This window comes from Falco peregrinus, chromosome Z (genome assembly GCF_023634155.1).
Source record: "Falco peregrinus isolate bFalPer1 chromosome Z, bFalPer1.pri, whole genome shotgun sequence".
Taxonomy (NCBI): Eukaryota; Metazoa; Chordata; class Aves; order Falconiformes; family Falconidae; genus Falco; species Falco peregrinus.
The window spans coordinates 56,819,825-56,837,410 of NC_073739.1; the positions used below are offsets into that span (position 1 = coordinate 56,819,825).

The 17,586-nt window shown below is 40.1% G+C and overlaps 1 protein-coding gene across 1 annotated transcript in view; it reads left to right on the forward strand.

The window, feature by feature from the left end:
- Positions 1–17,586, forward strand: part of PGM5 (phosphoglucomutase 5) — a 78,353-nt gene that overhangs the window by 36,904 nt on the left and 23,863 nt on the right. The window contains exon 7 of the mRNA XM_055791517.1: positions 11,148–11,263. Within this exon, the coding sequence (XP_055647492.1) occupies positions 11,148–11,263 (116 nt within the window). The remainder of the gene's footprint in view (positions 1–11,147; positions 11,264–17,586) is intronic.

Consider the following 17,586-nt stretch of genomic DNA (forward strand, 5'->3'; position numbering starts at 1 on the left):
CTAAGAGTATTCCCATACCTGAGATAAAATGGGCAAGGAGTCTACTGAGTTCCTCCTGTGTCTGTTGCTCATGTCCAAATTTAAGGAGAGCTGTTTTGCACGCTCCTTATTTAGCCAGCTATCTTTAGGATCTTTTAAACATCACCCGGTGACTTGGGAGACTGCTGGAAAGTCACCATAAATGAGTTGAATCCATACGGACAGAGGCTCAGAGAAGAATAATAACTTCTAACGTTCAGTAACTATTTATTCTAGAAGATTTTCTTCCCCCATGTGCATCTGACAAACTGGCCTGCCTCCTGCGATCTTTGGAGTCCTTCTCAGGTACAATTTGCTTGTTAGTGATGACTGATAACCTGGTCAAGCTAAGCTGTGTGATGGGCCTTGTGTACAAGGTTAAAGTAATACAAAGGACAGGATTTTCCTGTTGGTACTTCTGGTTAAAGGCAAAGGAGGGGTCTGCAGGGACTAGGCAGAAGGAACACATGCAATTTATAATCTCAGTACAGACAAACATCTCAGCTAGCTTTAGTTAAACTAAAAAATTGTTGGGCTTCTTTATGCTGAGTATCCACAGCATCCTGTTTTTCCATATAGATGCACACAATGAGGAGAAATCAGAAGCAAGAGGATGAACACATCCATTTTTGCACTTTGAAATTACTTCTTCCTCCCTTTAAAACAATAAACTTCCAACTTATCTTTATTTACACAGACCTATCCACCTTGGCATAATTTTTTTTTTCTTCATAAAGAGCAGTATTTCTGTCTGTTAGGTACTTGGATTTGTTGGCAGATTTCTTGGAAACAGGTCTTACAGTATATGTAAATAGTCTTGCTTTATAATGGGTGCTTATACTCAATAAAGCAAAACAGTTGACTTTGGCCTCTTGGCACCAGTTCAGCTAAATACTTAAGCACGCAACTTTTGGACTCATGAGAACCCCCAGGGATTTGAATGGAAATATGAAAGCCTTTTGTAAAGATTTATTTTAAAAAGTGAATGGCGATTATAAAATTTTTGTGGGGTTTTTTTCCCACAAAAGTACTATTTTTTCCATGACTTCAATGTTTTGTCTTTTACCCCATTTTATTATGTACTATCCTTATTACTTTTGGGCACTGATGAGCCCTTGTATAAAACACTTGTTGTCCTGTAAAGGAGACATGAATTTGTGCTGTGACTGAGTCAGCTTCCCTTAGCATGAACCTCCTAGGTTGCTTCTCTTCATAAATCTCAGCGTGGGCGGCTTGCTGGAGCAGGTCTGAAAAGACATAAGAAGACATGGAAGTGGAAGGGGTAGGCGGAACTTGGAAGACTGAGTTGTGTGCCCACAGACAGTACTGAAGTTTGAAATCATGTAAAGCTTGTGAACATTCTGAACACTGTGCCAGCAAAGGAAAGTAACAGTGCAGTAATTCAGCAAAGCCTGAATCATGCCTGCTTCACACAGGGCAGTGTTTTTCATGGAAACCTGGGCAAGCCTGTATGTCTACATGGTATAATACAGAGCAGGGCAGAGATACTATCTAGAGTCCCACTGCCTTTGTATTTGTGCTAGCAAAACACCAACCAACTGGGGCAGAGTGCCACACTGTTGGGGGGACTGCTTCCTGCTTAACAGATAGTTTCTTCATCATGAAGTTATAGATCCCTGAATTATGCTCAGTTGCCCAATATGACGTGTTTTACTGTTGATTGCACCTTCAGAGCTGCCTGAGGTTGGTGAGTGTCCAGCAGGATTTAAATCACACTAGTCCTCTCCTCCCACAAAAATGTGGAGTACAGATTCTGTGGACCTGCACCTGAGAAATGCGGCAGACTTGTTCCTGGTCTCCTTGTTTCTTCTCATCCCATCATGTCTGTGTTTTCCCTCACACACAGCAGAAAAGAACACTGGTATAAATACTGTACTTAGCCTAAACTCTTGCTCTTAATAAACTCAGTCCAGATGCAGGCATTTGGGTTGGCAGTCTGGGTTAGTTTTAAACTCAGTGGATTCATTCTGACTTGTATCATTCAATGGGAGAGAAAGAAGAGAGAAGTGTTGGCCATGTGAGGCATTCAAAAGGGTAGCATTATTAATAGTTTGGAAACAGAATTTTACACTTAACTAATGCCTAGTAAAAAGTAAATTAAAATAATTTCTAGCAGTTAAATGTGAATTCACATAAGACCTGGTTCCACTACCTGTAATAAGAGCACAAATACTTCTTCTGGAATTAAAGGTTTTTTCACCATGATTAAATTAATTTTTCTTTTTTAAAAAAGACAGGAAATCTCTTTTTCCCCTTGATTTACTGATGTATTTATTACCGGTGAATTCCAATGTTACAAGCAGTTTCAACAAAGTGCTTCTTAGTAGCTCTATTCATAGCAAACACCACTGAGTCAGTATTTATTTAAAATTCATCTTAGTATTAGTGTTGTGCAAAAGTCTAGCATCTAGCAGCTGTATCCATTTCTGATTCTTTCCTGAACATCTACCCCATGCTAAAATATGTCAAAGTGCTGAGATTTTTTTAAAAGCTGACAAGAGGAGATTTAGTTGTTTGTTTGTTTGGTTTTTTTTTACTTGGAGACTGCAAAGAATTGTGTTTGTAGGCTGAGCTACAGTGTTTTCATGCTTACAGGACTGTCCATACCATGGTAGCCTGGCTAAGAAACAGATGTAGGTTTTGGCCAGTTTGCTGTTTGAAGGCGAGGCTGCTGATAAAAGTCCATTTTTTCATGGTGAGGTTTCTGTAATGCTGTATTTCCTTGAAAAGAAAGAAAGTTCTTAGTTTCTATACACACAAACTTCAATTAAACTGAATTAAGCTCTTAGCTCTTCAGAGAACTTTCTTCTCCCACGGAATGTCATTGCTAGGACTCTGTGTTGTCATCAAGACTTCAGAGAGGAATTTATCAAATCTGTACTCAAAGCTAAGCCTTTGTATGAGGTCTCCAGTGCAACTTCTTAAAAGTGATTTAACTTTTCAGAAAAAGATTCTTCTGATTCCTACCTCATAGTACCCACAAATTGGGGATGGTAACAATCTGACTGTGGTAATCCATATGTAACTTACATGCTATTGATAAATACTGGCAGTGATTTCCTATCTTGAACACTACAACAACCTACTTGCAGCACCTGCAAACACGGGGTGAAAAATTCCAGTTTTGCATGTCATCTGCTTCATGTATTTGTTTAAGATGTGTTTACTGTCCCCGTTCACCAGTGAATTCTGCATCAGTGCCAGTTCAGAGCAAATTAGGGAGACTAGGCTAAAGTACAGTGTCCGTAAAATGTATCCTTGCACCTCCTGCCCATAGCAGACAGGATTATCATGTTAGTTTTGAAGGCAAAGGCAGATTCAGGAAGGAGCTGTGCTGGCTATTTTTACTTTGACCACTTACTCCCTGAAGAGCAGGGAAGAGACAGAGGCATTTTGCAGCCTCTTCTCAGAGATCTGCAGCAAAGCTGTGCTGCAGCTGTTGCCCTGCTTGCAAACGTACTCAGTTCTGCAGTGCTCCCTTGGCTCTGTAGGTGGCTGTGAAGTCAGGCACTTGAAGTTACTTTTACCCCCTGGGGCTGAATCAGAAAGTTGGGACTGGGACACAAATTCATTTACCATTTTTTTGTAAAGTGTCTCAAATAATTTTAAGAGTGCTGTCTTTCTGGTATGTTGCACAAGGTGCTTGTAACATTTGCCTGAGATATTACAGAGTCTGTGTGCAGGAAAACTGGGTGATGTGAAAGACTGAGCTGTGTGTTCACACCATGGCTTATAGGTGGCAAGGAGGGGTGTCAATGACTGCAGGGACCCACTCTGTGCATGTTTGGGAGCCTGAGTTCTCTGATGAGTGTTCTAACTGTCCTTGTGATGATGCAAGCCTTTTCAAGTCTGCTCCTGCAGGAGACAGAACAAGTCCAATGAGCCTGAAGGGCCCAAAGGGAGATCCTAAGCCTTACATTTGTTTGGTTTAGATATTTAAAGCCAAGGGGCTGACCTTCCACACCGTGGTTCATGTCCTTGCGTTATAGCGGTGATTGTACTGAACAAGAATGTCTTCCATGTAGCTCAGACAAGTTTCTAGTATGTCTGGTTGCTGTGTGTTATAAGCCATGAGCAAAGCGGGTTGTGTTTATAGGACTTTGCCTTTCTGCTGCTATAATTTTTAGCTTTGCTGTTGAAAGATTTCAAGCATAGGGAAAGGCCAATGTGAGATTGAGAGGCACGAGAGGATATCGAAACAGTTGGTACTGCAGTTACGTTGCATGAGTGCCAGGAGGCTCCATTGCCAGAAAGGGAACTCAAATTGTCCTGAATATAATCTAACACGGAGATGATTTCTGCAATTAGCAATCCATAACCATCCTTAGAACTATTGTCAGCCAAAGAAATCCACCTGAAGTTATCAGTTTTCAAGACAGGAACTACCCCTGAACACTAGACCTCAATTCAGTGTACCATTAGTCCACCTGCAGAAGCATTTTAGGATTACAAATTTGCAGGGATGGGGAGGAAGCAACACCAAAAAAGTCAGATGTTTTTAGATCCTTTATAGCTCAAGTGTCTTCAGCTGCTTTTTGTTTGTCAATTTCTGCTACTATGATCTTTATCTCTGAGATTTAACGTACTAGAAAGCAGGAAGAAATTTGTCTACTAACTCCCCCCCTCTAGGTCCTGACAGCCTCTCTGCCAGCTGTGGCAGTTTACGTCTTATCTTAGTGATATGTCCTGGTTATCTGTGTTGTGTGCGAAAGCTTAGCATTCCTCTGCTTTTTGCTTAATAAATTAAAGGCTTGGAAGCAGTAACACTGTAATACTTGACCATATAAGGGGGGTGATTTTTGTTTTAGTTCTGCTCCTTGCACAATATGCTGTTGAAGCCTTTTAAGGGAAGGCAGTACAGAGAGAGTGAAAACATCCAGAAGCAGAACATCCATTTCACACTACAGTTGGTGCCAGTGCTGGTGCTGTCATTGCTACTGCTGTGAATTTCTCACAGGCTGTGGGAGTTGCATGGTTGAAAAGGAGAAACAGATGAGACTGAAGAAAAAAGTTAAAAACATTTAGTTCATGGCTCCTGCATCTTGAGTAATAATAAGAAAGAAGAGGGAACTGACCAAAGGTGAACTGAATTAGACTTCCAAAGTTGAGAAAGGAAGTAGCAAAGCATCCACAAGAAGAGATCACAGAAAGAACAAGTGGAAACATCACACAGTGAGAATGGGATAGGGACATGGTGGCTAAAAAGGCAATGAATATTGTGTCTAATTTTTCAATGAAGTTAAAAAACAATGCTTTGCAAAAGAAATGTGAATGTTGGAGAGGGAATGAGATAACTAATATCTCCAAAAGTACTCCAAAAGAATGAACCCATGAAATTTTAGGTCTGGTTGCAAGAACACTTCAGTAAATCCATCAATTCAGAGAATGTACTATATGGTTAGAGAATAGCAAAAGCGGGATCTCTAATAAAGGGATGGAAAAATTGATCTAGACAAATGTAAGTCACTTGTTTTGGTCTCAGAAGTGTCCAGTGTTACAAAAAATTTGAAGCATCTCAGGCAGTAAAATATCAGATAAAATACATTTGTCTGCTAAAGTTAGCCTATGTGAAGGCTGTTATTTTCAGCTAGAGAAATTATTTTCTTGATAAATCAGATGCAGATCCTTACTTGAGATATTTTTTATTCTTTGTGTGAAGAAAGGCTACAGAAGTGGGACAAAAAACTGGTTTTCTTAGTTTCAGTAAAGCTGTAGTCTTGTCTTTAAAGTAAAATACACTTCAGGCCTTAAATCAAATGAGGCATATATTAGCTGGAGATTAGATAACACAGTCTACTTCAGTGGCTAAGTAGAGGTTTAGAAGACGTAGTGTGAAAACATTTTCTTCTATAGCCAGTAATTCAGAAAAATACCATTACAGAGGTTTGATGTCTTGTGAAATGCTGCTGCCACACAGTACCCATCAATGGCCCACGTCTGTCCCACAAATTCCTTCAGTTCCTGATTGTTAGGGCATGAGAGTGCTTGCCCTTCTGCAGAGTCAGACTCGGTGCTCTCTGAATTACAGCACCTTGTCAACCTGAGTGTTGGCTCCACAAAGAGAAGTAGCATTGAAAAGTATGTGTCCATGGAACGCCAGTCCGTTTTGAAGCCTGCTCATCCCAGGTGTCTGTGAGCGTCTTTCACATTTGCAGCTGATACCTACAGGTGGTGGAAGACAAGAGACAAGGACATGCACTAGCCGCTTCTGTAGTGATTCTTTCATTAACATCTCTTTCTTCGTCCAGGTTATGACTCCAGGATGGACGTGATGCTACAGTTTACCCTAGCCAGCATTTCACCTACAACGTACAACTCTAGCTAGTCATTTACAACAGTTTAGGAGACCTGCCAGAGAAGGGCCCCCAGTGCTGTGACCTTTACCTTTGTGGTGAACAGGTGACATGACTTTGGCAGTATAGTGTTGATTGACTGATCTGTTCTCAGGAGTTACAAAAGTTTCACTGGGCACAAGAAAGTTAGGTTGCTGCAGGCCAATTGTTTTATCTGAACAATGTGTATTCATTAGGATTTTTTGTGGCATTGTAGAGAATAGGTTGGAGTAAACTTTCCTCTGACTTTCTTTAGTAGAAGTCAGGGTAATTCTCTGAAGTGAGTCAAAACCACAGTGACTGTGAGATACTTTCAAGGACCACTTTGCCTTAGCAGCCCATCTGTGAAAAACAGTCTGTTGTTTCCACTGAAAACTGAAAGAAAGGTATCACAAGGATATTCCCTTAACCATTTTAAATAAAAGAACGTGTTTTTTTCTGGTGGAAAGTCATCTTTTTATACAGTTTAAGCAGGATAATATTTTTACTGTAGTTCCAAGGAAAATCATTCGGGCTATCAGGAGTTTAAGAACTGGCTTAACAGTTCTGTGTTGGTACTAAACTCTCCAGTAGTTCTGTTGCCTAGTGGTAAAGTAACTCAGACTACTTTCCATGGTTGCATTGTATGTGTTCTCCTTACGTTTTAATAAAAAGTTGGTGGTCAGTATAGGTAGTGTGGGAGTAGCTCTTCAAAATAAAAACGAGAGTAACATTGAACAGTAGGAGGGTAAATTCAACCTTACAAGAATTTATATTTTTCTTTCAAGTGGCTTCATTATCTCTCCATTTAAAAGCAACTGCTCCTGCTTTTTTGAAATTCACAAAATAGGGTTTTAAATAATGTGTGTAATTGTAAAAAGTACAGTTTACTCTTCTTTGGTTGTTTTTTTTTTTCCTTCTCATTAATTAGTATTTCAGCATACTGGGAACATAAATACCCTTAGCTCTGGTATGGGCAAAATAACTGAAGTGATTGTCCTTCAGTTTAGGTCTAAGTGTAAATACTGTTTCCCAGTCCAGCAGGAGCTAATTAGCACAGCACACAGAGAGAAGAAACTTTGTTGTGTGATCTCATTGATGTAGTGAGCACTTAACAATGAAAGCAAGCAAGATTACTCTTTGAAGTCAGTCCCATTAAATGTCTGAGATGACAAGAACCAGAATGTCCACAGTTTGTTGTATTCCTTCCACATAGTTCATGCTCATGGAACCTATAAACACAGGTATATCAGCTGTGTGGTTAGTCATAAATAGAATGTCTTTGCTTTAACTAGACTAGGAAAATGAACCTATTCATATGGCACATTTTTTTCCTGTTTTTATTTATATTTGCTCTGGAAATATATTCCATCCATCAAGTTGGGCCTTTTGACAGCTAACACCTTCACTCAGAGAACTTGGAGATGAGATATTACCCTTACAGGAGCACTACTGCATCAGTATCTTGATGATGCGTTATACATCTATATAAGGATGTGCAAAATTTACTCCGATGAGTGAGACCTCTGCAAGGTACAAACTCTTTACAGCACCAGTTCCAAAACTCACTTTCTGAGGGAATTAGTATCCTCTCTGACCAAGAGATCTCATATTATGGTAACCACTTGACTTTCCATTTCTAACTGCCCAAATTTAGGGACTCCAGTGTAAACATAAAGAAAGAAAAGAAGCTTAAAAAGCTGTACATCTTTAGACTTGTTTGAACTGTCCTGTGAAGGTACATTGCTGAAAACATCAGAGACTGTTATTAGTGGATCTGTAATTTGTTATTGATAAAAACCTTGACCGTGACTCACAAACAATTGTTCTTGCAGAATTACAAGTTCCAGAAACCCTTACCCTAAGCATTTGTTTGCCTAGCAGAATAAAGTATTTCCATAGTATCTTTCAAGCTTGTCATGAAGTCATATGCTGCATTAGGTAGTGCTGGAAATCTTCAGTCATACATAGTCATACATAGAAACTGATTTCCAAATTAGCTACCCTTTTGTCTCAGTAGGCACTTCAAAAAAAAAAAAAAAACCTGGCTAATTTTTAGCAGTGACTAGAAGCTCAGATTTTGTCATTTTGTCTACAAGAAAGCAGTTTGGTAATCATAAAGTGATTGTAGTTACTGTCACACAGTTTTGGTAAATGAAGATACTTTTTTTTTTTTTTAGTTTCTCTGCACTGAAGTCATACCAGTTATATTTCATTTCTAGAAAAATATAGATGTAGGAGCATTAAAAATCCCTCCCCCTTCCTTCATTTAATCTGTTTTCCCTGGCTTTGAAGATCTAGTAATTTTCCAATTCCAGAATATTAGTTTCCTTCCTCTGAGGATATTTTCCTGTAGTTTGCATTGTTATTTGTTTGATCTGATGCAGCACACTTTTTCTTTTAGCCTGCAGCTTTGAGAATTTTTTTGCACTTTCCTGTAGGAACCCCTCTCATATTTTCTGGGGTTATTCACCTTAAATATCCATAGGTTGCATAAAGGCACATTCTGCATTTATTGAGACTTCCAGTGGCAGTTCTTTTGATCAGTAAAATTGCAATAAAAAAGGAATATGCTTAATTTCCAGTGTACTTCTACTTATTTGCTCTTCTTAAGGTCTTAAGAGTCAAGAACAAAAGAATACTACAGGGGGCAATCTGCCATATTTCAGTATCAACTTTGTGTATGTTTATATGTGTGTTATGTTTGTTGGTTAGTTTGTTTGTTTGTCCTAGTTTGAAGTAAGCCCCATGTCAACAGAATCAACATCTGAATTTTCAGTGCTAGCCTAGTGCATAGAAATCTTTGAAAACCTTTACAGCCCCTCAGAAGCCTTTGGTGCTGGTCAAGATATATCCATCTGAGGCTGTTTGTCCCCAGACTAGAGGAATACAAAAAAGTGAAAGGGAAAGGATTTCCTTCTCCAAAAACAGTACCAGGATATGGGAACATTTCTGCAAGCAGACATATTCCTGCTGTATTGTTAGGCTACCTCAGGACAATTGGTTTTGCTCTTCCAGCATGTGGACCATTGTTTTCTGCTTGATTGTTTTCTACTTTTTGGCAGTACGATCCTGTTCCCAGCCTGTAGTTTCTGTCACACAGAGATTAAATCCTTTTATGTTCTTGCTTTTTGCAGAGCCAGCCAGAAACCTGTTCAGCACTGTGTAACCTCCTTTATGCAACAGCATTTCTGAAGGCAAATAATACAGCTAGTGCTGTATAAACACAAGGAGGTGTACATTTGGGTCTACTGCTAAACTAGGGACCTGAAAATCAAGCTTAGGATTAAACATTTTGATTATTTTTTTTCCCCAGGTATCTTTTAACCTCTTTTCAAATAAGTATCAGCAATTCTTAGTTGTATCTCATTTAAAACCCACTCTTATTACATGTAATCTATAAGTACAAAAATTAACACCTAGGCTGAATAAGAAGAGGCTTAGATAGCAGTGGATATTTATTACATTTAAAAAAATGAATTTGGAGACTTATGACCACGCTGATGAACAATTTAAAGATTTCAGGGAGAATTTAATGGCTGAACTGTAATTTAGGTAAATTTCTGTACCAGGTTTTGAAAGGATCAGTGTTTGCATATGTGGACTGTTCATCCCATCTACCTTATGCACCTGCTTTAAAACAGAGTGACAGACCATCTGAAAACAGGTGTGTCTCTGTTGATCATGGAGGTGACTTCTTTCATCTTGACCCATAACTTCTAGGTGGGGATTGTGTTAAGCACGTTGAATCCCACTTTGACCAATCTGTTTTGCCTGGGCTTGACTGCGGTTAAAATTATGGAAATTGTCTCATGTCAAGTATTCTTCTGTGGGTGTGGAATTTAGAAAATGTTTGTTAGCTGCAATAGTTGCAGCAATTCTAGGGACATCGTAGGTCCTTTTTAGTCAGTCAGATTGCTTGACTGTATCTCAAGTCTTATTTTTCATATTAAAAACCAATTGGCTCTGAAAATCCTAGGCACAAAATGAAAACAAGCAAATATAATTAGAAACAAGAGGAATGGTAATACTCATTCTACGTAAATCCCAGCTAGGTAGTACATGCCTTAGAGGATTTGCTTTTTTCTTCTTTCCTGTTTTTTAGTCCAATAAAGGATTTTTTTCATTATAGTTTATAAAAGCAATAACCAGTTAACAACTTGGGGAAGGGAAAACGTACCCAGGTTCTATGGTTGTTTATTTTGATTCTTGAAAAAAGTGGCAGGTCAGCCAGCTAGTGGGAGGTGCATCAGAGGAGACAGCGAAAGTAAGTTAAGACTCAGGCTGAGACTGGGAAAGCTTTTTTAGATGAGGTGCTGCATCATGGAAACATTACTGTATTGTCTTGGCTTTGAACACATGAACAGAAGTAAAGGTGTCTTTCCAGCATAATTGGTTTTGGCTGCCTGTGTTTTGTAAAGGAACATAGTTCAGCATGATGAACTTTCACTAAAATACTAGAATAACAAAACTGTGTATCTATAGATATATGTTTCTTGCTTGTTAAGAAGCGAAAGCTACTGGTAAAACCTATTGAGCCGAGCTCCTACAGTTTCCAAAATACTATACTTAGTGTATAAACATAGCTGGGTTCCTGTTGAAGTCAGGTTCTGAGACAAGGATGAGTTCTGAATGGTGCTGTTGATCTGTTGGTGGTTGGGTTTTGGTTTTTGTTTTCATTTATAGCCCAGCTGTCAGAAGACGTAGCAAGACCTAGACTATTCCTCAGATGGTCTCAGGCCATATGTAAAAAAAGCCCTTTTTTAATAATGTGGTATTTTATTGTGTATTTTCCAGAGTGGCAAAAATAATGAAGGTTCCTGTGTATGAGACACCAACAGGATGGAGATATTTTTCCAATCTCATGGACTCCGGACGTTGCTCACTTTGTGGAGAGGAAAGCTTTGGCACTGGTAAGTAACACATAATGAAAAATTTCCACAGACTTTTAATGCAAACTTATAGTTTTCCTGGGTGCCTTAAGTCAAAGCCAAAAGAATCAGCAAATTAACTTGTCTTGTGCTGGAACAGAGAACTGTCAGTTGTTCACATCTTGAGCATCTTCTTGCAGCTGTAGTGACCGGTACCTTGAGGCATGAAAAATTTGGAAGATGAACATTGAGAAGCCATAGGCAATCTTAGCACTGCCCAGACAGCTTTTGGAGGTGCCTGGCACTCTTCTCTGACTTGAAAGTAATGCACTGTTTCCACCGTAATAGTCTTTTCCTAATGTGGAAACCCCACATTTTTTCTTAATGTGATCTGTTGTACAAAATATGAGGATTGGTAAGTCTAATGGTTTGGTTAATCAAACCTGTTGCAGGTGTCCCTTTTTGGAACATCACAATTACTCAAAACTCAGATAAAATCATCATTAGAAGAATATCAGTTACACGTTAGCATCTGTGGTTTCCCTAAGTATTTCTCCCTTATCTGTCCCAAGAACCAGTCAAACCATAGAATGCAGAACGAAAGACAAATTTGAGCCCTCATGAATTCAGTACTGACAGGAAGCATTAGAGCAAACAATTAAAATATGTAGTCTGTAGATCTGCACAAACACGGTTTTGGTTTATGAGAAAAACTGAAAAAATTTCACAGTGTTTCTTTTTTTCCTTTCCTGGATTCTGGCACAGAAATTCTTTCTTCTTTTTATTTTTAGTAGGGTTATGTTAGAAGTGTTTTTGAATGAGCACACATAGAATAACTTAACCATTTGCATGGCTAATTTATTCTATGTTTTGCTGGGTGGTTATATATTATATATCTGGGTGGACTCTGATGGAAGAACCAAAAATGTGTTAGATTTCTTTAGGTGCCTATCTGTAAAAAGTAAAAGAATTTAAATTAATAGTGGACATTTATTTTCTTTCTGCTGTGAATGGAAACCAGTGTCCCATGATGATCAGCCTGGATGTCTTGGCTTAATTGCTGTGACTGGCACAGATTTGCATTGTCTTGAATGTATGTTTTCAATAGATATTTTTCAAAAGGTGTTTTGCAAGGTCATTGAGTGAATTCTGACTTGGAGAGGGGCAGGACAGTCTCGTACTTTTCATAATGTACTGCCGTTTGTAGTGGTGTGTGGTTAGACTGCCTCTCCATTTGCTCATGAGAGGTCTGGGCTGGGGAGTTTTCAGTTCTCACTGCTTTTTGATGCTTTTTCACCAGGCCGATTCTGTATCCCTTCCCTCTAAATACTGAAGTTCCTCCTGCTCATCCTAAATCAGATATTTCCAGGAAACTTGGGCGGGTCTTGAGGAATCAGTATGACCTCATGAGCACCCAGATTATTTAGAAAAAACCTGCTGCCTTCATCATCAAGCTGAAGAAAGGGAAGTGTGGGTTTTGACTGGAAGGAGCTAGTAAGGGTTTGGTGGTGAGTTCCCGTAGGCTGAGGTACGCGTGGGTGCCTTCGCTCCCAGTGTGCAGCATCTGCTGCTGGTGCAGTTTTATCCGTAGAAGTACGTAGAGCAAGCAGGGGTGGATTCTATATGCCATGACAAACCCCTGCCTCAGGCCTGTTTCTGCATGGGAGGTAAGGCTCCTAGACCCTTGTCATCTGGTAATGTTGAGTGCAACTCTTTCAGATGCTTTCTGTCTTGGGGAGAGGGAAGAATCTTTGGTTGCTTAGTAGAAGGCCTGTCTCCTTTGAGGAGACTTGTCATTAAAATTTTATGGTGCAGTTATAAAAAAAGCCAAATGTCAAATTTCCCTGGCATATTGAAAAGGCACGTTCAGGTCCTGCTAAGCAGGCCATCCCAAGCGTTGGTGGACTTCAGCCCTGCACATCAGTTATATAGGAAACAAGAGAAGTGATTTCAGAGCTTGATCTACTGAAACGTGGAGGGCATTGTGATCTGTGTTGGCGTAACTTTATTACCCTGAGTATCAGATGCTTTTTTAAGTTGGGAAAGAGGGACAGGTGTCTCACAGAGGTCAAGGAAGGGCCTCTGGAGTTTGTCTGTTCTTCTAGGTAGGCAAGATAATTCCTCTAACTTCTCTCTGTTCTTACACTTGACTTTTTTCCTTTGCTTGTATCCTTCTGTGGGGTCCTAAAACAATTGCATTTTGTTCTATAGCCTCTCTTCAGATTTTGCAGCTCCTGACCTCAGACTAGTCTCTGCATTCCTAGCACTCTCTCTGTTCCTGTCTTAATCTGGTTCTCATATCCTGTCATTAATTCTTCAGATTCCTGATAAATTCTGTCTCTTATGAATTCTAAACATGCTTCAGTAACATTGTTGGCCAGCATGGAGAGCTACACTACAGCATATTCACTTTGTGCATCCCGGTACGTTCTGGACAGATGAACTTTGTTGTACTTGCAGCACTTCTGACCTCCCATTTAAGCCAATGCCATCTGAAGGCTAATCTGAACCCTCAAGACTCAATCCCATGGGCATCCAGACAGTTGGAGCACTGGGTTTAAATTCCTCAGTGCATGTGTAGCTGCTGTGTAAATGAATTGTGACAGTGCCTACAGGGCAACTATGCAATGACTATGATGCCTAAATTTTGCTTTTCTACCTGCCTTAGCTTTCTTGTAATCTTTAAATTAAATACAGCTGTCTGAAAATATCTCATATGCTGTGAGGTTTATTTGTAAAATGCAGTCTGGTCTGTAGATGACCAATACTTCAGCGATGCAGGCTGTTTTTAGCAATAAATATTTACCTTATTGCGAATCTTTTAATAATGTCCTTAGCCGCGTGACCCTCAAAAGTTTCTGCCAGTATTGGGCATTTGAATCAATTTTACATCTTTCCCCTCAATCATATCTATTTAGGGAACTGAAACTTGGCAGTTCTTTAGCTTTCAGCATGGAATATTTAAATAAATGTACTGTGTAGCTGATCTGAGTGGGAAATTTGTTGTTCTGTGCAAGAGAAAGTTTTACAGATCGTCAAACTAACCGAATAGCACTGGAGACCAATTGCTTGTGTACACAGGTAATCCAGCCTAGCTGGAATTTCCAAATAATACAGAGCCCTGGTTTTACAACATAAGGGATTTTGCTCTGGGAAGTAAATAAAAGCAAATTTTCTGCTATAAAAGGAAAAAAGACTTTGAAAACATCCCATACGGCTGTGTTTCCCAGCCTTGTTTTCTGGCAGCTGATCTTGGAGCTCAACCAGTGCTTTAAAAACTTCTTCCATTTATGTAGTAGTGTGGAGAGCTTGTCAGATGAGGTTAATAGCTTTCTGGTTCTATGACTAATGCCCAGGACACAGTTCAGAGAAGGGCATCATCATCAGCAATTAGTTTCTAAATTTCATCAGCAAACTATTAATCAGGATTCGGGGACCTCTATGGCTGATTTATCTCTTTGCAGTTTAAGCCACTTCAGTAATTGCTACATCTTTCATAAATTTGCATGCTTCGTGTCTGAATTTCCACATGGTATTAACATCAGCTGCCTTCTCCTGCAAGATTATGTGGAAGAAGAACTAGCGGAGAATATAAAAACGTGCTGCTGCTGAAATGAATGAAAGCCTTAAAAGAGCTGTTTGCTGGTGTCTGTTACAGTAACATAAATCTAAAATAATCTCATTAACTTGAATAAAGGAACAGATCAGAATGCCCCTAAATATCCATTTGCCTAAAATATTGTCAAGTTTCAGATTGCTGGATGATAAATTTGTAAGACTCGAAGTGTGTACAAACAAAATGGTTTACCATGAGTTTGTAATAGTTGTGTCAGTCAGATTTTTACTGTAAAATCACATTTACAGAATGTGGTATGCTAGACAGAGGTGACTAATTTAGGGAAAAGCAGTTGCATTTTCTTCATGAACATGTCTTCTTACTGTCTCTATCAGAAATGGAGATCTCCGATACAGAATAAGTTAGACATGTAAAAGACAGCCTGTATGTCCAACAGCTTTCCAGTATCAGAAAAATCATTAATATGAACGTTGTTGCATGATCATATTTGGTTTCTCAGGCTAGTGCCTCTCAAGACTTCACTTTAAGCCTGTTTAAGCAGAGCATTTCTTTATGAATAGGAAAATGCTTTCAGAGTTTTCCCCAGATTGTTTTTTCTGAGTCTAGCCTTAGCAATTGACTGTTGCAGTAGTAAAAAATAACTTTTGCTACTGTTACATGGAGAAATATGTGACAAATTAACTTAAAAATAAGTTGGCAAAGTAGTTGCAGTTATTACAATTTCCCTTACCAATGGCAAATTAAATACAATGGGATAATCAGAAAAATACTTGTTGACTTCTCGGTTCTGTTGTCTCTTTCTGCTTCAGCTCCTTAAACAGAGCCTGGAATTGATTAAAGCCTTGAATGTTTCAATTAAAAGTATTGCTGAGTATTATGCTGAGGTTGCTGAGAGCCTTTGGGAAGTCAGGAGACTACTAGTATTGCAGTCTCAGGAATCTGTAGTTGCAAGGCACCTTTTACTTGATTCCTTTGCATAGGGCAGCTCTGCCTCTGCAGGTGCACAGCAGCAGATACTGGATCTGTAAAGCAAAGGAGAATGAACTGAGGCAGCAGAACGAGCTCCCTCCCTGGAGTTTCTGCTGTGTGAGCTGAGCGGTAGGAATACGTGAGAGAGAGCAAAGACACCTACAGACAGTGGTACAGTAGGTGAAAACCAGAGTTGGCTAACAGAGCTGTAGCAATAGATTTTGATTTGCTAAAAGAAAGAAGGGAAATAAATAGGACAACATATGTGCATATAGTAACCTGGTTGATGGATGTGCTGGTGAAATAAAAGAGGGGGAATAAACAAGTTCTGAGAAATCCCAGTTGTCAGTTCTCCGCCTGCTAAGAATAATGAACAGGGACACTTCTTGGGCACAGGGGATTATTGTCCCTGTACTCACACCAGCCTAGAGTTTTTAATTGGTGACTTTCGATTCTTGAACAGTTGGGTTTTTTCCATCTTTTCCACCCAGACTTTTGCCTCTGGATTACTTTCTTCCAGTGCGTTCTCCTGGAAAAGCAACAATCTGTATGTCCTGAAGGACACACAAGGACACAGCAGACACATGCCAATGCTGCTAAATGGATCATAAGAATGAAACATGTATGCACTCATCCCTCTTCATATAGATTTATGAACTCAAGGCTCAGAGCACAGCGAAACGCTTTCCAGAAATTCGTCTGTCCATGTTTCACTGGACCATTTTGGTTCAATAAAACATACTTGAAGTGTTTGTTAAATCGAAATACATCTCTTCCTTGGTGTTCATTTCAGACCATTTCACAGTTGTCATGACGTATAGACCATTTTGCTGAACAGATGCTGTGCCTTCCCCTGCGCCATTTGTTAGCCTGCAGTTGGTGGAGTGTTACACAACGAGAGTAAATGATCATTTACATTGGGACAAATTGCTGAGGTGTTTAGCTCAATACCATGTGTCCACTTCTTGCTGGTGTCTGTTGAGACACTTAGCCTTTTAAGTTGCTGGTAATATCAGCAACAGAGATGACTTTTTAGGTGCAATTGAGTTTTTCAGTGCTAAGGATGAATGGCAGAGGCAGGCAGGTTAAGAAGGGAAGGAACAGCCATGGTGGGGTGATCTTGCTCTTACCACGGCCCTGCCCCACCCTGCCTACTGTCCAGGACCCCGTGTCAGTGCCTGGGGCCACCAGCCCCTGCCCCAGTGATGCTGCAGCAGGGCCACTGCCCAGCTCCTCACAGCACTGCCCTGCCTGCCCGTGGGCCCCCTGCACCAGGCCTGCCCGTGGTCCCACACCCGGGCCTGGCCTCAGCCCACCCCTGTCCCCAGGTCCCCAGGCACGTCTCTAGAGCTCTCTTTTGGTGGCAATGTCAGAAACCTGCACCATTATCTAGGAACAGACTATTGGCTACAGTAACAATAATCTTGACTGTGCCATCTGCTTTGCCTACAAGTAAGCTGGCTTTATTATCCATAGGGCATATTGTTGGTGTTTCTGTGGAGGGCATCCTTCAACTGATCTAGGGTGTTGTCGCTTCGAGGGAGCAGAAAAGATGAACACCCGATTGTCTGAAGGGCTGTCTTCCTGCGGAGGGACATTTGCTTTCCTTTCCAGTAGCTCCTTATCTGAAGCTATTTGCAAAGCTATGAGAGCTTATAAATAACCCTGCCCTTTTTCTCCTGATCAGCTGGCACTCCATTCTTTCACAGCACCCGGGACTCCGGAGCAGGGAACAGAGCGAGCTGTTGCTCTTCCTACAGCAGCAACTTGAGGACCAGCCCATATCTCTGGCTGATGTAGCAGGGGACTGCCCTTGTTG